Source organism: Carex rostrata, chromosome 26 (genome assembly GCF_964058835.1).
Source record: "Carex rostrata chromosome 26, lpCarRost1.2, whole genome shotgun sequence".
Classification (NCBI taxonomy): Eukaryota; Viridiplantae; Streptophyta; class Magnoliopsida; order Poales; family Cyperaceae; genus Carex; species Carex rostrata.
This window is the reverse complement of record NC_135943.1, coordinates 5,302,394-5,325,471: the sequence shown is the minus strand read 5'-3', so window position 1 is coordinate 5,325,471 and position 23,078 is coordinate 5,302,394. Positions and strand designations below refer to the sequence as shown.

Below are 23,078 nucleotides of genomic sequence, written 5' to 3'. Positions count from 1 at the left end.
TGGATCAATAATTTTCAAAGTGGCTTAATAAATAGTAAAAAAATTCAGAAAAATGTAAAATTTGATCTCCAAGCACATATTAATATGGAAAACAAGATGAACGGTTCGGATCGACTTTTTTAATTTTGAAATTTCAAGTCACTCTCTATACATAATTACATATACATAAAACATATGCCACACCGTTTGCTGCATGGAAAAGTTGAAAAAAGAGTGAGACCGAGTGGAGCATTCGGTCCGGAGAAAAAAAAAAGTGGAGACCGAATCCTCCACTCGGTCTTTGTGGTTTTTCAAAAAAAAAAAAACAATTATACTGGTTCCCTAAAAATTGTTTTTCTATTTGTGGTTTATAAAAAAATTTCTAAACTTAGTCCACCAAGGCCTCTGGTGAAAGGTCTAATCAATTGAAAGAATTTTGTTACTTTACATCTCTTCACTTACAAAGTCAATTGAAAAGATTGTGATATATTATATGGAACAAATGTTTACTTTAAGTCTAATCAACAATAAATTTAGAAAGATATTATGTTATCAACAATAAATTTATTCTATCGTTATGATACACGGCAAATTACTTTTCAAAATTAAATGTGTGAAATTATCAATATATTTCTTCTAAAATAGGTATCATATTTGAATTTTTTTTTTATTAATTAAGAAAACACATTAGTTATGTCAGCTTATACTCCGTGACTAAGTAATTTTGTAATGGCATCGAGTTTTGATGTAATTTTTTTTTATGTAAATAATAAAAAAGTTCGAAAATATTATTCTAAAGATATAATAAACTTTGATGTTTGTTGTCATATTTATCAAAATAAATTAGTTGTCAATATATCCTTTACAAAAAGATTAAAAAACTATTGTTTCATTTCACTTTCCTCACTTTATTTCTCTATTTGATGGTATTAGGCTTGAACTCATTTATCTCACTCAAATCGGATTATTTTTTTTTAAATAGAATTCCTTTAAATTATTTTAACGGAACAAGCCTAATTTGATCGGATTTTCGAAAACTAGCCTCCACCAATCCTACGGATTGGTGGAGCAATTTTCACACCTGAAGAGAACCTGGCCATGGAAGATCCCATACTACACCTCCACCGATCCCTAGGATCGGTGGAGGCTTGATTTCCAAGTTTTGCAAATGGTGCCGTATTCACAAGTACCGATGAATTATCTTTGATCTTATGCGTTCAAAAAGGTATGGAAACCAGGCAATGGTATACAGTTTTCATCAAACAATGACTCGCTACATACATTGTAATTCAAATAGCTTCGGGGATAGCGCAGGGGCCAGTATTATTTTTTCTTTGAGATTCGTGCAAAACTATTTAAACAGTTGAGAGACTCCAAAAGGTCACGCAAATAACAAAAAGTCACGCAAATCCAAAAAATCACACAAATTCAAACCTACACCGGTCCACAGCAACGGTGGAGATGTTTGGTGTGGTCTTTAATGCAGCATATATGTGGCGGGGTAAATGTTGGCTCCACCGGTTCTTAGAACCGGTGTAGGTGAGATTTTTTTTTCTACACCGATCCTAGGGATCGGTGGAGGCTAATTTTCCAAAAAAAACTTGTTCTGTTGAAATAATTTAAAGAAATACTATTTAAAAAAAAAAAATCCTCAAATCGAAGGCAACAAAATTGCATTGACATTGGTAAAAACTATTTCGTCTTATCTTAGACGTATTACTTGTATACTTTCCATAATCGAAGGAACAACGAACACGTTTGCTTTCTACCAATATTTACGAGGATACTTTGTTCTCTATAATATATTAATTCAACTGTTTGATATCGTACTTTTTTTTTTTTTGTTTGCTTTAGTGATAGAGAATGCTTGCAAGTCTCTTATATATATGCATAATTTCTTAGAAGTTAGAAGTCAATCTAAATAGTCAATGGATAATGCAAAATTAACATATATGTGATGATATATTACATTTTGCACAGTCGTTGGATTTTGAAAACATAATTGGGTTCATGATTGTTCTAAGTGCAGTTAGTTGGAGTATTTGAAAACATAGAAATGGAGTATGTTTTACTAATTGTAATGTTAAAAATGCTAGAACATTAATTTTGGTCATTAAAATCTTGTGTGGCTATTGGTCAGGTACCTTGAAGAAGAAAGTGAAAGATGCGGTTGGAGAGTGGCTTCTTGTGATTGAAGATGCAATTCCATTAGCTCAGTACATGCCCATAGAGATGGTCGTTTACCAACCAGCAGCTGGCTCTGATGGGGTTCCTCCTGCGATGACCGAGATGCTTATGAAGACTAAACCCCAATTTTGTCATTTAGATATTATTAGCTTCAGTCCAGTACTTAGCGGCTTAGTTTTAGCAACATTAGTCTATTTTTGGAATATTGCAAGTGTTAAGCTTTGGATGATGTATATATTGCTGACTGTTTTGTTGTTGCGTTTTTGGTTGACTCTAGAACTGAACAACTCATGACTGTGATGGTGTAATTATCCATATTCCGATCAATGGAATGGACATTTTGCCTTTTTGAAAAAAAAAAAAAAAAAACTTGAGCTGCTATTAGAGTGGAAAAAAATTGTGTTGTGTCATGCCGTGCCGTGACTAAAATATCAAGGGATGGTCACGGCATGCGAATGGTCACGTCACATGAGTCACACCGTGCCTAAACGTGCCGTGACCAAACGTTCCTCGCGTGACCATTTAATCATAATTTAAGTTAATTTATTCAAGATTCATTATTTAATAAATATCTAATGGTCATAATTACACGTGATTCGTATGACTACGTACCGTGCCGTGACTAGATCTTAACTCACGTGACGTGCAAAAGTTTCAAAAGATGGTCACAACACGTGAATGATCACAGTACGAAATACACGAATCACGGCACGTATCTTATACGCATGCCATGTCATTCCGTGACTGAGCTGGCTATGCGGTGTAATTTTTCCCACTTTAGCTGCTATTTAGATTCTCTCAATCTTAGTGAATATAAAAATAATAAATGTGATGGTTTTTTTTTACCGGGTGATTAAGTTATTTCTAGAAGCTTTAGAAACTTAAATAAAAACTAGTATTTAAACAAGACGTCATCAAATGAAACATTAATTTTTTTTCATTAAATTCATCGTGCAGAATTATGCGAATGATGAAAAATCTCCGATAATTTAGTGCGTAGTGCTGTACCTTTTGAAATTTATCCTACACATTAAAATTCGAAGCCGGATTGCCTCAAAAAGTTTCTCAAGATAACAACGACACATCTTTCAGTTTCACCTACCACGCCCCACTAAAATCCCTACTTTACCTTTTATGAGCGAGAAATACTGGCCTCCACTTTGTAAATTCGAATCTTTCGGAAGAAAATTTTTTATCTCTAAAAATTATTAAATTTATACGGAAACATAAATAGTACTTGATTTCAAATCAAATTTTTCCGAAGAAAATCTTAATTACCCGATCCGTACCGCATTCGAAAAGATGGGTAAGGATAAAGTTTTTTTTTCGTTATCATAACGGGTATGGGTATGAAAATATTTCTACCCGACCCGTATCGTACCCATTGACACCCCTAGCTGTTAATGATTAGTTGAACATGTGTTTTCATTGATGCTTTTTTCTAGGGGTGAAATAAAATTAAGCTTCTGATAAGTAATAATTTAATTATAAAATTAAAATGATAATTTTAATGCAATTCATATGGTGTAACCGTCTCACCACAGGACTTGTCTTTTTCAAAACAAAAACAAATGATTTATAAACAATTTTTTTACCCCGCAACAGAAAATTCGCCACTATTAGTACCAGCTCTAACTAATTTGGTTATTAAAATCCCCTAGTGTAAAATGTTGAAATTGCCTAAGCAAAGCTAGAAAGCACACCACTCAACGTGGTAATAATGCCCTGTTAATATTTCTCACATCTTGGGCCTTCCTTCTACATACAATTTTGTCAAACTTCTAAAAATAAAATAGCCCGGACGGGTTTAACCATACGGACCGTCTTCTTTTTTTTTATTTATTTATCCCGGGCAGGTTGAATTATACCGTCCCTCTCCGCTGAGTTTGATTAAATGAGTTGTTAATTAGGAATTAAGCTGGACGGAATAATTAGTTCCGTCCGCTGGATGGGTTAAAAAAATCCGTTCTACTTATTTCTCGACAAAACTCAAAATCTATCTCCTATTTCGATATTTTATTAATTTATTTTCTATTAATAAAAAATTCGGAGCTTTCTTTACCTTTTCTTCCAGACACACACACATACACACACAAAGTTAAGATATCATGCTTTGCTAAGTAAAGTGTCCGTTTTACTTCCGCTCATATCTTCATTTTTAAAGTTTAAACATTTGATCCGAAAGTTCAATATATTCTCCATATTAAAATGTGATCCGAGACCAAATTATATGTTTTTTGGAAATGTTTTGCTATTTTTTAGAATTTTTTAAAATCGCTGTTTTAATATGATAAAAAAGTTCCTAAAAACAAAGAATTAAAATAATCTATTGCTTTCTGCTTGCAGAGGTGTGTAGAATTGGGTATGAAGAACAAAACAAATGGTACTTCTTTAGTCACAAAGATAGTTAGTATCCGACGGGAACGAGGACAAACCGGGCGACCCCGGCAAGGTTTTGGAAAGCAACCGGACGAGACAAGGCAGTTCATGATGAGAAAAGTAGGTTGATTGGCATGAGAAAGGCCCTTGTCTTCTACAAAGGAAGAGCTACAGGTAAATTAATTTAATGCTGATATATTATGAAAAAAAGGTAGTAAGGAAACAAATATTGCTAATGTATTTAAATGGCAAGTTGTGCTAATGATCCAAAATATATATATAGATCAGATTTTCCACTCCTTTGCACAAGATATATCATAATAATTAAGAAAATGCACTTCTTTCATCAAAGCTGTATATGTCCTAGCAAGGGATTCATTTAATTGCTATGCAATGTCCATTATGAGAAAAAGAAAAGGAAATCTTTCTGTCTATGTTTATCTCCTACATATAAAAATAAAATAAAAAAAGACACTAATGCATGTGTACAAAGAATTTTTAAATGAAAGAAGCCTTTAATAGTTTTGAAAATTATGGTGACTTATGTACATGTTTCTCTAAAAATATACACATTGTTGACAGAATCGTTTATTAAACCATTTTATGCAAAGATGTTGGTTTACTTATTCTGCCTTCATTGATAGTAGAATATAATAATATATTGAATATTTCTCTTTCTTTTTTTGTAAAAGAGAACTATTACTTATATGAAAACATTTCACAGGAATAAGGTTGGGTCGTTTGCCGAGCATTCAAGAAGCGAACAACATATCCTTCGAGAAGTATTAGTAACATGTGGGCATCCAGCTACCCGATCATTCCGGATCGTCTTGATTATCTACAAAACCAAACTAAATCCTCTCTGCTTTGCAAGAAAGAGAACGAACTCGACAACCTAACCTTCTTAGCACACTCAAATAATTAACTTTGTGCAACTCCCAGAGTTACAAAGCCCTACACCTAATGTCAATGCACAATTGCTCTCATTACGAGGAATCTCAGTAAACAACCAGGTTGGAGAACAATCAGAAGTACCAAGATCGATGCATAGTGTGACAGATTGGAGAGCACTCGACAAATTCGTTGCCGCACAACTGAGCCCGGAAGAGAAATTCAGTGCTGATCAAGTTGCATCAATCAGCGGAGCATGTCATGAATCAGAGGAGGTTGCGATTCTGTTGCTTGAAGGTGAACAAGATGAGTTTTGTTCATTCAGTGAGTTGTTGAGCACTGATGCATCACATTGTTTGGTCTAATTGACTCTTTATATATTTTTTTTGTTCTATTTTTTCTTTATGGTATGAATGTTTGGCATGTCAATTTCCTATTAAATGGGAATTGTAGCTTTTGTGAGCTCTGGTATGTGCACTGAGCTCCTCTTTTACAATGTGCCTAATATATATTATTGCCCTGTTAATGAATATCGTTACTAATAGATGTTACTCGTCAATATGTAATTTGTACTTTCTGTTTTTCGGGATAATATATTGACAAATTTAGTTTGGCTTCATGCAGCGCATCAGTCATATATTTTCCCGATTGATGTGGGCTGCATGAAGTCAAAATAACTGTGTTAATGTCTTTATCTATCCTGTTTTTCTGGCATTCTCCTCCGTCATTTTTTTTTTAATTTAGTTTTTAAGTTGAAACAAAGTCCATAATAAAGGGAGAGGAGAGCCCAACCAAACAGACATGATGTGCTAATTATGGGCTTGGGCCTTTTATTTTAACTTCTAAAATGAAAGATTTTTTAATTATGAGCCGACCTATACAGCTGGAACTTTCGTTCTGATCGTGACCGTTCAGATTATAGCCGATCTGATCCTAGACAGGGTAGTGACGTGGCAGAGCATCAAAAGTTCAGGGGTAAAGATATTAGAAGATTTTTCTAAAAAAAAAAAAAAAGATATTAGAAGAATTGATTTGACTTCATACTGCGCATTTTAGTCATATTTTTTTTAATTCTCTCTTTTGATCGTGAGCTGCATATAGGCATATAGCTGAAATTTTTTTATAAACCATAAATAGAAAAATAATATTGAGGGAACCAGCATGATTGTTTTTTTTTTTTTTGAAAAACCACAAAGACCGAGTGGAGCATTCGGTCTCCACATTTTTTTTTCTCCAGACCGAATGCTTCACTCGGTCTCACTCTTTTTTCAACTTTTCCGTGCGGCAAACGGTGTGGCATATGTTTTATGTATATGTATAGAGAGTGACTTGAAATTTCAAAATTCAAAAAGTCAATCCGAACCGTTCATCTTGTTTTCCATATTAATATTTGCTTGGAGATCAAATTTTACATTTTTCTGAATTTTTTTACTATTTATTAAGCCACTTTGAAAATTGTTGATCCAACGGTGGCTGCTAATTTTACTGTTTTGTTAAGCCACCGTTGGATCAACAATTTTCAAAGTGACTTAATAAATAGTAAAAAAATTTAGAAAAATGTAAAATTTGGTCTCCAAGCACATATTAATATGGAAAACAAGATGAACGGTTCGGATCGACTTTTTGGATTTTAAAATTTCAAGTCACTCTCTATACATATACATAAAAGGATTATTCGGATCTTATGTGGCCGAATCTGTGAAAAATTGAAAAAAAATGGTGAGACCGAGTGGAGCATTCGGTCTGGAGAAAAAAAAAGTGGAGACCGAATGCTCCACTCGGTCTTTATGGTTTTTCAAAAAAAAAAAAAAATCATGCTAGTTTCCTAAAAATTATTTTTCTATTTATAATTTATTAAAATTTTTTCGAAGAATTGGTCATTTGAGTACTGCTCTACCGAATCGTCAAACCGGATTCTTACCCAATACTACACGCCTATATTACACTGCGGCCCCACGTTGCCTCCCTCGTAACCATCCATTTTGCATCGTGATTCGCGCAATCTCTTGCGTGTTACCTGCTGATGAGCATCTCTCTCTCTCTCCCTCTTGCTCTCTCAACTCTCAAACCCGCCACGGATAGGAAAGCATCACTTCAATGTGAAGTCCCCTCACTATCAGCGTAAATGCGTGATTCTCTCGCCATTAATACTTCTGTCTTTGCTTCTCTAATCTACAGATCTACAGATAGTATTTAATCTTGACGAGTTTTGTTACAAATCTCTAGCCTCTTCTCCAGCGACCCTTTCAACACTCTCCTTTTCGTATCTTTCACTGTTCTCTCCGATATCCTCCACTCCGCCGACTGTGCAAGCATTGAAATTTCCTTTCCTTTCCCCTCTCTTTCTTTTGGCGCCCTCTCCAAGTTTCTTTCTCTACTCTCCCAAAAATCGTTCTCCTTCTCTCTCCCACAATTTCTACTCTCCACCTCCGCTCTCACAAATTTGATTTGCCTCTGTCCGTCTCTGCTCTCTACACCTCGCGCGACAGAAAATTCATTTCTTTGGCGTGATTTCCCCTCTCTTCAACGTTTTTAGTTGCATTTGTCTCTTAAGGTAATATTTCCAACTGCTTTCATTTTCTTTTGTCTCTTCTTTACATATTTAATATTTTCCTCCTAATACCACTGAATAATACTTGATTTCAGCCTTTGTTCTATTTTAGGGTTCATGGTTTATAATTGTGTTTCAGTTTTATCGTTTAGGATTTTCAAGAATCTGATTCTGAAAAAAACGAACAATTTTAGGGTTTATGATTCTATTTATAATTGTTTTAGGGTTTAGAGTTCAAAATTGCGGTTCATTCTTTTCTCTTTCATTAGGATGATATGACCAACTTTCAGATTTATGCTTTATGATTATGATTCAATCCTATTATGTAAGATTTTACGAATTAGTGTGGTTTTTTTGTTTTCTTCAATTTCAGATTTGCAGCTGGTGTTGTTGTGCTCGCTTGAACTATTTCTTTCCTTAATTGCAAAGTTTCAGGTTTGTAATCTACGCCCCTTTGTATACTTATTAGCTTTCAATCTCGCATTAGTTACAACAGAAAAATTTGAGTGTTACTAAGCAAAAAAACACTTCATCAATATTCATACAAGACCGTTTTAAGTTTGATTTTCCATGTATCTTTTACACTTTCTTATCATTTTTGTGTCATGCTGATTAGGATCTAATCCTTTCCTAATTCAGTAATAAGCACTTTAACAACTGTAGATTTTTTTTGGATATGCAACATAAATGAATTTGAAATGTAAAAGTAAATAGTGTTATTCAGTGTAAGAGAGTTTACAATACACTAACTTCTCTCTGCTGCTACTGAGTATTCTCAGGAAACTGAAATACTTGCTTCATTTTCAAAATTGTTCCATTTTATATGTAACTAATTTTAGGGTTTTACGGTTTTACCTATCATCTTAGTCTATGGTTTTGTTTAACTTTGTCTCAGTAAATTTTGACACGAGATATATATTTTTTTCTCTGTTCAATGCAAGGTTCAAGATCAAAGTTTATACTGTTCTCTCTGTCTGTCTCTGCCTGCACAGAGATAATGTACTGTCTTTTTTTGTTCTATAAACATAAGTGAAATGAGTGTTTTACTTATCTGTTGCACTAACATCAAGCCTATTGTCTGAAAATATCATATAAATGATAAGGCAATCTACAATTGCAAAAGAGAAAATAAAACCAACAAATTTAGCATGCAAGGACGAGAGGGTACATTTAGCAAATATGTTCTACTTCATTCCTTATAGCTTCAAATTTTTTATTTAATCCTAAATTGTACCCAAAAAATGAAAAATGAAAATCTCTCATTTACTTGTCACACCGCGCATCCAGTTGTCATGTATACTCTTCTTTTTTCAATGAATTATTGCCTCACATTGTTTCTCATCTATTGGTTATCAAATGATAATATTTGTATATTTCTCAACATTCGTGCTGTTTTTTCTGTTCAGGACAGCATTTGTTGTAAGCTGAGCTTTTGACAAACCAACACCCTTCTCTTCTTTCCTTGTTTTCTAAAAAAAAGTTAGCATATGCCACTAACATCATTATACAAAAAACACAATTTTCACAAACCATCCACACCAACATAAAATAAACATAATCAAAACATAAAGGTAAGGCCATGCCAAATCTCAAGTTCCTATTATGCCCTCATTAAATTTCTCATTTTCTTGCCACACCAAATACAAATCACAAGTTGCTTACTCAATTAATCCACTATGAAAGCTCCTACCTTGACACTGGTAGGAACTTAATCCTATTTGGATCAGTTTTGACACTGGTACCAGTGCCTTTTATGGGTACTGGTACGAACTTTTACATGAACTGCCAAAGTTAATTGGTGATTCCCAATTGGTTAGTGCCTTGTCCTTTTTTTTTTCAACTAACAATTGGGTTTGTGCCTTTTTTCGATTTCTGATATGTGAGAATCTATTGGTACTTGTCAGTTCAAACTGGTTTGTCGTCAAAGGTGATTGATTTTGGATTGAAAAATTCAAGCTTGAGCATCTCATATCAGTTACCAGTACTAAGAAGAACACCTTTGTGGTACAGTAATAGTATACTTTTCATAATCTAAATAGTGCATATGTTTCACATGTGTCCCTTTATGATTCACCTCAATAACAAATTAAAGAGGATTCACAAAAAAAAAAGCAAAATAACAAGTCTCTTTTTGTGCAGTGGACAGATCAGCAAAGAAAAGGAGAAGAAAGGAATGACATAATCATAGATGTACAAAAAGTTTCACATATTTTGTTAGTCATAAATATTATTTTGTGTTGGCAAATCCATCAACAAAAACACTTGCACCCATTTTGATACACAAAAAACTCTGTTTGGAGGATTTGTCACAAAGAGGTAGCATGCTTCCATAAAAGCAGTTATTCCTCTTTCAAACATACATAATAGGCCATATTAAAAGCTCTCGATTGTACAATTTTGTTATGGCCATGTATAAACTTTCTACTTTCAGCTTCTGTAAAATGTCGATTGTAAGGGTTTTGTCATGCCGAACTATAAACTTTCTAATCCAGCTTATGCAGTTCTTGTACATAACTTTATTAACTTTCTAAGTACATAACTTACAAAATTCTCTAAAATGTACATAACTTATATATAAACTTTGTATGTACAATTATCCATGCTTTCAAAAGCAATTGCTGACGGAAAGCGAGGCCTCTGGCTAGTTTCACCCAATCCGCACCGAACAGTTTGAGTTTGTTTCCTCTCGACTTGTGTGCCCAATGGAGCTGGATCTGGCTTTGCTGCTCCGGCTAGGTTGGACGGGAGCGATTGTGCCAATTGTAGTCGCGTTGCTTCCTCTGCCTTTTGTCAGGTTTTTGCATCGGCTTGTGATGGGGTTCGCTTCCAGGGGAAAGACTATCAAGGGCAATACCGTGAGTCGTTTCTCTCTCTCTCTCTCATGCATGCACTGCACAGAGCACGGTTGTCGGCTAATGCTCCTAAATTTATTGCCAAAATCGGAAACAAATTCCAATACAACAAATCGTTAGGAGCTTACTGTTGCTGCTTTCTACGGTTGTTATTGTTGCGTTTATTTTAGTAATACGGCCAGTTAGCTTCTGTTACCTTAGTATTTAAATACAACTAACTTATATGTAACTGAGTAATTTTTAGGCATTAGAAAATTTTGGGGGACAACCCACATTAAGTATTTTGTTTAAGTTATTGTATATTGATACTATTTTTTTCTTCAAATCAAGACAAATATTAAAAAAATGAATTTACAAGTAGTTTTATTTATGAAATTATTGGGTTCACAGCTTTAGTTTTATTGGGTTCACAGCTTTAGTTTTAAGTAAAATGATTTTTTTTTTTTTATTGAGTTTGAGAATATTGGGATAACTTAAATCTAAGGGTCTCTTTAAGAAGCTTATACTATAGTTAATTGCGACAAAGATTCTGATATGACCCAATGGCCAATGGATAAAAAAAATACCAACCCATACCTAATGCAGAATTGAAGATATACATCATGTTAGTGTTAGCGGGTACGTATCCTCTGAGTTATCTCAACTTTTGAGTTGATGTCAAAATTGGGTCAGAAAGTATTCTCGGTGCCTATTTAGATGCATGGGCAGTATTAACACAAAATGGGTTGCTCTAGGATTCGTGCCAAACAGTTCAGATTTTGTACGGATCAACTCAAATTTTGAGATATCTTAGGGGACGTGGATTCAGCTTTAGCAGGTTGGATAAGCTGCCAACTGGTTGTGCCGTAAATTTCCAGGGTCGTGTTACTTGGTACCCTGTTTATGTTATTTCCTAATTTAAGTCCACAGTTCTCATTTTCTAATCTATCACTCATGGCCATTGCAGAGATTCACTGTTCCACAGAGATTCTACTTGCATTTCTACGTGTTGGCAGTAATCCTAACAACATGTTTACTAATTCCTACATGGTTCTATGCGTATGTTGAAATGACGCCTTTATCCTCTGGGCCGTGGAGTTATTCCACTGTTGCCAGCCACTTGGTAGGAGGTTCGCACATTTTCTCATTCGACAAGGCCCATTCGCCTACTCTGGGCCAGAAATACAAGGTCTGGCAGACAATATTTCTTTTGTTACTCATGGAAATTCAGGCAGTGAGACGGGTGCATGAGACTTTGAATGTGTTCCATTACAGCCCTTCAGCTCGGATGCATATTTTAGGCTATTTTACCGGATTGTTGTAAGCTTTTTCTTTCTTTATTATTTTTAAAATTAGCATGTAGCGCATTCTGTTGGGATTAAGCAAATGACAACCAATATATTATTGGATAATTTGATGAAAAAGATGTATTTTGTGTAAATATTACAACTTAGCCCTATCTCAGGCGAGCTCTTTGGTTGTTTCCTAAAGACAAATTAAAATAAAATCAAAGCAATATGTGTTTAGCTTAAGTTCCAATTTTATTTGAATTATTTCAACTAAGTTAAATGAGTTATCCTTTTAATAATTGTCTATGATTTGTCAATAAGTTAAAAGATTTTGGTTTAGATTGCAAATGGAGAAAATATTTGGATTAGTTCACAATATATGGTAATGGTTAAAACTATTGTGGTGATGTTAGAACATGTCTTCTATCTTGTGAAGCTGTTTGTCTTCCATTTATTAATATCTGATGATAATACTATCACTTATTACAAACATTAAGGAAAAAGTAATAAAATAGTATTAATTAGTAAATATTCTTCTCGTGTACCTATATCTGTACTGTAATAATATAGTATGTTATAATATTCTCCATGCAAGATACCAGTATGACAATAATTACATGGTCATCTAAGAACATTTAAATAAGCAAAATATAATACTGTGGATTGTATTTAGATATATTTTTGAGAATTAATGTTTATGCTAAATGTTCATATACTTCTAGTACAATATACATGAAACTATATGGAATATATCCTTATCAGATTTGTCTTTTTTGCCATTTATATAAACTAAAGTTAGCTACTTTTTTTTCTAGCTTTTATGTGATGGTACCTATCTCTCTGGCAAGCCCATGTATAATAGATGTCATAAATTTTCTTCGCGGTCAAATAGCAGAGTTCATTGTGAAAGGGCGGGATAGGATGCCGGACCTTAGAATTGACCCACCAGGGCTGGTGGGCCCTCTTTTTAGCTTAGGATGGTGCCAGTGGGTCGGGGCAGCGGTATTTTTTTGGGGCTGGTTTCATCAACTTCGATGCCATTCCATTCTGGTATGCTCTTTTTCTTGGAACTTGGAAACAAATCATGAAGGTTTTAAGTCGTTTATAATTACAAAAAAGTCCCTCCTTTTCATTATTTGAAAAAATATTTTTTGTATTATGGTTACCGGAGCCCAATTAATTTTTCGTACAAGCCCTTAACTAAAGTTAATATAGTTTCAAACAACCCCACTTAAATTTTCAAACAAGCCCTTAACTAATGCTAATATATTTTCAAAACAAGCCCACTTAAATTTGAACTTATTTTCTACATGACAATATTATAAGCCTAGTTATACACTTTATTTTGCTAGACTGTGTTAAAAGCTGGTTCCCAGTTCTAATGGGATCTATGATGGTAGGGCCCTAGATTATTTACCTGACAATAACATTTAATTAAAAAGGAGAACACATTTTGCAATTTTCTTGTTATTCTCTTTTTGAAGCTGTATTCCTTTTATCTTGGTCCGATACTATGGTGTTATCATTAGACTCGGTTGTCTTCCTTTTTGTGGCAGGGTTCTTTGCGTGAAAACAAAGGAGCAGAGGAATACATTATCCCTTATGGTGATTGGTTTAGCTATGTCTCATGCCCACATTACTTTGCTGAAATAGTAAGTGTTATGTATTTCCTCTTTCTGTAATGTGTCAATTTAGCTTCTGTTTAAATTATTCGCATACAAATTAAATCAAATTGAACAAATAGATCCTTAAAGCGCCATCTTTATCCATTCCGGCTAAAATTTCCTCTTTGTACCAAAATGCTCAAACTGTTAACATATCTTTAAAGGTGAACAAGGAAGACTTGTTTGCATCCACGTCATCATAATATCAGTAGTGCGAGTACGTGACTTGTTGCAATGACCGATGACTAGATCTGATTACACAAGATTATACATTTTGGAACGAATTGTCCCTGTGAATTTTTCCCTTTAGTTGAAAAGGTGGTCCTTCAACTTAATTGCCTAAAAAGTTTAGGTGTGTCCTATTTTGGTTTAGAGAGTCTTAGGATCTTTCTATTTGAGTACCAATTTTTTTTGTCATCCCTCCCATGTTGATCCTTGGACTTGTATTCCTTTCCCATTAGCCCACTGAGTACTTGTTTATTTTACATTTTGGTCCTGTTACTTTTGATTGATTCATATTTGGATCCCTCGAGTAAATTAGTTCATTTATGTTATTCAAGTCCATGGAATTGCCTAAACTTCAGAAACAAAATGAAGCATATCCAAGTGTTCAAGGATCACTACTAGAAGCAACCTGAAATTTTAGGAACCAAGATGGAAAGCCCATAAGCAACCAAAAGGAGTTGCTTTGAACTTTCGGGGTCTAAAAATGAAATAAAAAATATTCATGAAATTGCATGGGAAATAAAATTGTATAACAAAAGCGATGCTGGAAAGTGTGAGTATCCCCTCAGGTACCGGTCGAGTAGAATACTCACAGCCGGGTCGAAATAAATTATGTGCCTATTTGAAATAATAAGGGGGTCCGTTTTGAGATGCATGCCAGATTAAGACTGATGACTTGGATCTCATTCTACGCGGTCAGGTATTGCACTGGATCTGAAATCATCAGAAAATGTGGAGCCAACACATTTCTTTTTAATTGCAGCATTCCCATCTTCAAAAGTCCGCATGCTGGTCTCGTGATGAGTTGAGCTTCCATCAATTTTTAAAGGGATGTTAATGGTAGGAAATTTTGGTACAAATTTGACAATTAAAATGCCATAATGGGAGCTTTGATACTTTTGGAACCGAAATGGAAGGAATGCGATGCTTTAAGGATCAATTGTTTATCCATATTTTACTTTGTTTCAAGTGATTTCTTGTACTTGGGTTTCGTTTTAAGGTTCTTTTTTTTGTAATTTGCACCTATAATTGTCTTTAAGTCTGCTATTTGTCCGGTTTCTAGCAACAAAATTAGAAACATCAGGTGGGGATATGGTACCTGTAAAATATAGTAAAGGCTTGGTTTTATTGCAATTATGGTTATATCTTTAACCAGTAACCAGTGCTATGTTCAACCTATGGAAGACTGCATATTCAGTTTGAAACTATTTTTTCACCATCATATTTTAAATGATGGCCTTGATTGCGGCAAAGAACCATTACATAGCTGTAGTTAATGCAGAATATATTCCAGTTGATTTTGACAATATCCTTGCTTCATATGTTTACTTTCAAGGTCATATATGCCGGCGTTCTAGTTGCTAGTGGAGGAAATGATGTTACCGTGTGGCTTCTTTTCATATTTGTGGTATATTTCAATGCTACATATCTGAAACCTAAATTCTCAGCATTAATCAAACACAACTTCTTGTTTGCAATTTCATCCTCATTTTTTTGTTATTCTCATGCAGGTTGCAAACCTAAGCTTTGCTGCTTCAGAAACCCATAGATGGTATAAGCATAAGTTTGAAGACTACCCTCACAATCGTCGTGCCATAATTCCATTCATATATTAGAGTCCTGTCATCATCTATATTTACTTGTGTATTGTTGATCGATAGGAAAAGGCATTCCATTTTGGATGGACCGAGTCCTACAAATTTTTGTGTGCTGGATGCGGTCGAGCCATCGCTTAAATTATATACATGTTGTGACAATTTGTGTGGCTAAATATAACTTGCATATTAAAAATCTTATGGTAACTGGAGCTAGAGTAGAAAATTGGAGGAAGTTTATAATTTTCTTCATCCAATGCGTTAATATTTAGGCACACTTGATTTGAATAAATTTTTAAGTTCTGTACAAATTTTGATGCAGATTGAATGGTTCTAAGTTCCAATTGAATCGGATAATGGGTTTGAGAAAGCTACATGATCAGTTACTTTTACTCTTTTCGTTAGTGAGATAGTAAATAATGGATTGCCAGTTTGCCACAAAGGTAATTCTTCTAATTGGGATGATGCTTTGCATTTGCTAAAAAGCGAAATTGCTTAGTTTTACTTTATGGTAAGTTAACAGGGATGTGTTTTCTTTTGTAGATGCGCTAGCTAGTTTGTATTGTTTCTCACAGTTGGTAGATGCCTGCCATCCCCATCCGTTCCAAATTCCAATAGAGCTTGAAAAATAGCCTGTTTAGACTGAAGAAAGGCCATAAAGACCAAATTAAATATGAAATAACACCATCAACATAGGCTACTTATGTTGTTGTAACTTGTAAATTAATCTGCTTATGCCCAAGTGGTCACAAGAAATATTTTTGGGAGAATGAACTTTTTAGAATATTGTACTAGTTTTTAAAATAGATAGTAGAAAATTACTTCGTCTAAATTATTTATTTTTTTAAAAATAAATTATTTATGTTTAAGAAACAGTAAATTGATTCGTAATATGCATATTACCACGTTTGCCACGGTTTCATTCTAAACAAAATTATAAAAATATATTAAACATTGAATGATGTAAAGGAACATAGATCATGCATTGGAGTTTAAAAAATAAATTGACAAAATTACCTATGCAATATATATAGCAGATCACTAGTTCACTGTAGCAGATAGTGTTTTAGTGGTCTGCTGCGAAGTTAATAGCTTCCTTTTTTTAGTTTCTTTTAGGTCATGCTCAAGAGGGAAAGAGGTCTTTATTAAAGAAAAGGAAAGGGAGAGGAGATCAAGAACGACTAGATCGCAAAGTGTTCAGGCTTTTTCACAAGTTTCAGAAAGAGAAAATCGAAGAGGGAGCGGAAGGGAACTGACACCAGGGGTGGAACCAGAATTTGAGTATAAGGGGTGCTAAATAATATCATTATTATTTTTTTAATAAAAAAATCCATAACACAATATAACACAAGATAAGAAATTCTTCACTATTTTTGCTGTTACTATACTGTCTCTGAAAACTAGAAAAGTAAAATTTGGTGAAGATGGAGACAGAGACGCTTCAATTTTATTGAATCAATGCTATAATTTATAATCTAGAATTGTCGTTTTCAATTTGAGAATTATCTAATTAGTCGGTGCTATAATAAAATACCATTTGTTTATTGCATTTTTAATTTGGAAAGGGTTTTAATTTTGTCATCTTCCATTGCACAAAGATGGAAGGCCCACTGCCCTAAATAGAAATGAATCTAATTATATTTTTTTAAATTTACATTGAAGTCCTCTAATTTTGAATATTTTTATAGGGGGGCTTATACATGTGAAATGAACAATATAATACAATTTCTATATACTTGGTAATAAAAAAAAAATTAAAGTTGGGGTGGCTTAGCACCCCCCCAGATACCCCTATGTTTTGCCCCTAACTGGCACTATTCGGAGGTGACAACGCTGTGTATTTTGTTGATATTTGTCACTCCCAAATTGAGGTGTACGAAATACTGTGCGGAGATGTATGAAATATTGTATCTTGCTGAGATTTGTCGCGCTGATCACCTTCCTTCCCCTTCCTCTTTGTGCACTGCTTCTGAAGTACAACGTTAGTAAAGTAATTTTAGTATCTAAAGATACTCGAAATTTACATTAATATAAAAAAAAAAATTCAAATTTCACAAAATGCACGTTTATTTTATTTAAAAAAATAACTAACGGAAATGGAAGAAAACTTTCCGCTGAATAATCGGGCGGATTTCCTATATCCGTTGGATTAGTCCACGGAAATAGGATGTTCTGATTTTTTTATTTTAATTAAATAGAAGATGTTCTAATTTTTTTATTTTTTATTTATTGAAAAATAGATGAAGTACTATAAAATTGAATTTTCTAGAAAGACTGACAAATAATTCGGATCAACATTTTTCAGTCAGAATTTTTTGCTGCGTAAAAAATATAAAATATTTCTTGGTGTGTTACTAGAAAAAAAATATTTTGGATCTAAGTTATTGATTCCGGTTCAGAATTACTTATGAGTAAATAAAAAAATTATCTTGGTCTTTTCTAGTAAATTCAAATTTTAAAGTACATCATCTATTTTCCTATGAATTATTTTATATTTTACTAAAATCATTTTTAGACAAATAAATGGAGTACTTTAGAATTTGAATGTATTAGAAGGACCACGATGTTTTTTTATTTACCCAAAAATGATTTTTGAAGTGGGATCAATAACCCATATACAAGACATTTTTACTTTATTTTTTCCAGTAACATTCCAAGAAATATTTTAATTTTTTTTTACAGCCACAAAACATCATGTCTGAAAAATATTATTCCGGATTATTTGTCACAGTATTTCTAATAAATTCAATTCTATAGTACTCCATTTATTTTTCAAAAAATATAAAAAAATTATAATAAGTCAATAAAAAGAACATCTTCTATTTAATTAAAATAAAAAAAAAATCCAATTTCCTTTGAATAATCCAACGGAAATAGGAAATCCATTTATGCTGAATTATTCAACGAATTTGGACTAGATTTCCGTTGAATAATTCAACGGATTGATTATTTCTGGAAATCTCCAGAAAACATATGTATTTTGTAAAATTTGAATTCTTTTTGGATATTAATAAAATTTTCGGTCTATTTGAACATTTTCAGGCAACAAAAGCGTACTCTGAACAGAAATCTGACACGGAACCATAAATTCAGAGTTCTGAGGTGAGTCATGTGAACTCAAACTTTTTCTTGGCGTTTCTCTAGCATTTGAGTTATAATAACCCAACTTGTTTTGATAAATTGTTGATTGCTCAATGATGTTTTCTGTGGACTGTTCATCATATTCGTCATGGTAATTAATAGGCATATGTTCATGTATGAACATGTCCATTTTATAGGAAAAATGAAGTCAATGCACTTACAAAGAAAATGACATTAGTTAAGATTTCTCCTGGAAGTTACCATAACTTTTGTATGGTCAATTAATTCAACTAAAGTAGAATGTTTTCTAATCTCATGATTTTATAAAAGAGTAAGGTTTGGGTGCTATGAATAGCATAAGGTCATCCGTGCTATGGCTTCAAGTAACTAAGAACTCTGATGTGATTATTACAATACAAGTAATAAATTCTAGTTGATACTCAATTCGGTTGCAAGTATACAATTTTGTCAAGTAGTACTTAGGGATCGTCTCCACAGGGACAAGTTGGAATATCAAAGTCTAACCTAATAATTTAATTTAGTAAAAGAAAGCAAAAAAGTTTTTTGTTTGTTCAAAGGTTGGTTTGATTGTGATTAAACTGAATTAAACTAAAGTCGTTAAAGCAAAATATGATTTTTATCAAGTATGAGAAATTAGGGTTTCTTAGGGTTCCTATCCACTAATGTCATGACTAATTGGTTTATTAAATTTCTGTTCTTATATTTATGAAGGCACAGTTTGGTGTTGTAGGTACAAAGTGATATTTCTATATTAATATCATCTTTAAATTAGAATAAACGTCACCTCTCGGTACTTGGCTACTCTAATCTAAAGTCATTAAGTTCTTACTGTCCCAATTGATCTAGAAAGCTAAACTTCACCTCTCGGTACTTGGTACAATTTTCTAACCTATTGGGTAAAGCCCGTATAAGACAAGCATCACCTCTTAGTACTTAGCCTATCAAATACCCTATTCCTTATGGTCGGGACTTAATATTCAATCTCTTAATTGCAAATACCAAATCCTAAGATTTCATGTGATTTCGATTAAGTCTTCACAATCAATTAAAATAAAGAATAGATCATAACAAAGAACAAGAACAAGAACATATAGAATAAAACCAACTAAATCATAACAAAAGTTTCAAGTACAGCCCTAATCAACCCTAGAAAAGCCTTTAGCCAGTCATGGCTAAAGCACAAATGAAATCAAAAGAATAAAAGAGTTCCAAAGAAAAAAAATAATAAAATCGGTTGATCAATGATCTCTTCTCCCTTCTTCTCTCTTCTAGCTTTTCCTTGATCTTCCTTGTTCAAAATCAGAAATTCTCTCCTTAAAAACGTGTCTAATCTGTTCTACAGGTCCCCTTTTATACCCCCTTGCGAAACCTAGAAATAAATCGCTAAAAATAGCAAATTCGGGCTCTGAACCGCCTTATTGCGGGCCGCAATGAATTCATTGCGTGCCGCAATATATGGAGGCAGTTAACAGACTGCGCAGAAGAAATCTGGAGGTCATTGCGGGCCGCAATAAAAGTCCTTGCGGGCCGCAATAAAAGTTCGGGAAATGCTGTCTGGAAGCTGGCTCTGTCTGATAATGTTGCGCCCCGCAATAACTTCATTTCGGTCCGCAATAAATGTGAAAGCTGCTCCAAATTTCGTGTTGACTTGCTACAGATCAGCCGTTTTGCTCCGTTAAGCTCCAAGCACTTGATTACCTGCAAAATAAATATAACTAGGGCAGTAACTTGAACTTTTGGACATTTCTAACCTAATTAAACCTAATTTAATCAGAACTTGGCTTAATTTACATAACAAACCCTAGGTTTCAATAGATACAATTTTGGCTTATCAAACTCGACCGACATATTTCTCTCATTCTTGAATATTATTAGAGGAGAAATAACATATTATTGAATATTTTTAAAAATAATAAGAAAAAACAATAATATGTTATTTTCTCCTCTAATAAATGAATAGATTTCAAGGAGGTGCTAAATGCAACAGCTCGTATAATTCGTCCTGGAATTACAACTGATGCAATTGATCAAGTGGTTCATGATGTGACTTATTGCTGTTTCTATTTTCCCTCTATAGTGCTTGGCTATGATTAATTATAATTTAATGTCATAGAAAGTGAAATCGTTTAATATTGAAGACATGGATATAGTGGCTGAATCAGGAGTCAGATGGATCGCACTAGATGAATATCAGAAATCATATGACCATATTTTTGCGCTAGATCCAGGTATGAAACCATATGGCCTTATTATATTTTTTGATGAAATCCATGCATTTAAATGTTATTCTTTTATATTGGGATAATTTTGATTCTTTCTTTATTTTAATTCAGCTTGTGATTAGTCAGAAGGGTTAGGTGCTATGTATTGTTCTTAGAAGAGAGATTTGAATATCTTCGCGTGCTCGAGTTTGCTTGAATTTTAGTTTGTCTGATTGAAAAATTATTAATATTGATTAGGAATTGCGGATGTCTAAGGACAAGGGAGTTCTTTTTATGGTTTTTCACCTTTGGTACCAGTGTTTTTTGTCATGCGGTACCAGTAGAATTTAGTAGTTTATTCAATCACCGGCGGTAAAATAAAAAAGTGATTTGTTATTTCATTCTCTTAAATAAAATTATTGCATTAAGAAATAGTCTTGTGCTGTGTCAAATTCTATGTCATACATTGAAGAGGATCAATGATCAATGGCAATGATACTTCAAGAATTTTTTTCATATTATATTTAATCTTTTTTTTTTTTTTCATTTATCATTGTTTCTTTGTGTTATTTATTATTTGTCTTATCTTTTGCTTTCTTTTCCCCTTAATTCTATATGAATATCAATAACAACTTTTTTTCATATTTTATTTAATTTTATAATATGTCTCCGTCGCAATGCACGAACACGATACTAGTAATATGTTATGGACGTACATGTTTAATGTTTAGAAAATAAATAGAGTTAATATAATTCAAAATAAAAAAAATATTGTTGTCATATATTTAAAAAATTGAGATAAGCACAGCAAAATGGCCTTGAAGGCCCTGTGGTCCCTACATAGATAAATAAAAGAGATCAGAGAACCATGCAAGAGGGCCACTGTGCATGGGTACGTCTCGCATGTCGATAACTTCCCATATATACCATTCTCCTATTTGCCACAGAAGATCGAAATTCCAATGTCTCAGTTACTCAGTACCATTTTGCTGTACTACTATATCACCTATTTTTCTTATCCTTCTATTCTAAATCGGACTGCACGGTGAAAATTAAACGGACCAAATTCATATAGAAAGGTTCTCTAAATTTCAAATCGAATTGATTTGATTAGTTCGGTTATATTAATGATCTCACTTATAAAAAAAAATCCAATCTTCTAATTAGTCTGTGTTTTAAGATATGATTTATTTATCTACTTGTGACAAGAATATAATGATATTTATGTATATTTTTGTGTGTGCATTACAGATAGAAAACAAATAAATCATTTGTCCTTACTACTACCATATAGAAAACTGAACATTTCTGTTAAACAACTACATATTTTTAATTATTTAATAAAGAGTAAAATTAGTATTTTATAAATTTAAAATGAGTTGTAATAAAAAAAAGACATTGATTGAATAAATTTGTAAGTTTTAAAATTTAGAAAAACAAATATGATATTATCAAATGAGAAGCGATTCAATTACATTATTTTATGGTGATACATCTTTACATCATATGTTTATAAGTTATTTTTAGAGGCGGAATACAGTAGTGAGCAAAGGGGTCTAAGTCTTTTCCTATAAATTGAAAATTTATACTTTAGTCCATTAAATTTTGTAATACTCATATGTATTAATACCTTTTAGCTCTCCTTATAAAATAAAATTGCACTATATTTGATTTTTCAACCCCCCAATATCTATTTTCTAGTTCTGCCCCTGGTTCTTATTGCAATTTCAAAATCCAAACAATCGTTCTGAACCATTCAACATGATATCCATATTAATGTGCTTGGAGACCAAATTTTATATTTTTTGAATTTTTTTACTATTTATTTAGACCTTTTGAAAATCGTTATTTTCAATGGTCCAGAATTGTCTGAAAACAATAATTTTGTACACATTTTAATAAATACCAAAATATTTCTAAAAAATATCAAATTTGGTCTCCAAGCACATTTTAATATAGATATCATATTGAACGGTCGGATCGACTGTTTGGACTTTAAAATTACAAAATTAACTTATAAACATACAGTGACAAGATATGTCACCATAAAATAATGTAATTTGATTCCTCTTATTAAATTTAGGGTGTGCTCCACAAACTCAAATAAAAAGAGAAGGGAAGGAGGTGGAAGGGAAAGGGAGGTTGAGGAAGGGAAGAATTTTAATAGAGTTACTTGCTCCACAA

At 33.0% G+C, this 23,078-nt stretch overlaps 1 protein-coding gene and 1 pseudogene across 1 annotated transcript; both read left to right on the top strand.

Moving 5' to 3' along the window:
• Window positions 1-1,484: 1,484 nt before the first annotated feature.
• Window positions 1,485-5,966, top strand: LOC144544129 (NAC domain-containing protein 37-like; annotated as a pseudogene).
• A 1,550-nt stretch (window positions 5,967-7,516) lies between these two features.
• Window positions 7,517-15,795, top strand: LOC144544340 (polyprenal reductase 1-like). Its single transcript, XM_078292828.1, has 9 exons — window positions 7,517-7,990; window positions 8,361-8,422; window positions 10,127-10,177; window positions 10,600-10,842; window positions 11,786-12,138; window positions 12,923-13,157; window positions 13,664-13,759; window positions 15,333-15,404; window positions 15,508-15,795. Exons 4-9 carry the CDS (start codon window positions 10,690-10,692, stop codon window positions 15,610-15,612), a joined length of 1,014 nt encoding a protein of 337 aa, XP_078148954.1. The 5' UTR covers window positions 7,517-7,990; window positions 8,361-8,422; window positions 10,127-10,177; window positions 10,600-10,689; the 3' UTR covers window positions 15,613-15,795.
• Window positions 15,796-23,078: the final 7,283 nt, after the last annotated feature.

Bases quoted from the DNA above. Each gene is read 5' to 3' on its own strand.
- LOC144544340 (XM_078292828.1), top strand. From the start codon at position 10,690: ATGGAGCTGGATCTGGCTTTGCTGCTCCGGCTAGGTTGGACGGGAGCG. The intron at 10,843-11,785 runs GTGAGTCGTTTC...TGGCCATTGCAG, and splicing joins AGACTATCAAGGGCAATACC to AGATTCACTGTTCCACAGAG. The intron at 13,158-13,663 runs GTATGCTCTTTT...TTTTTGTGGCAG, and splicing joins TTCGATGCCATTCCATTCTG to GGTTCTTTGCGTGAAAACAA.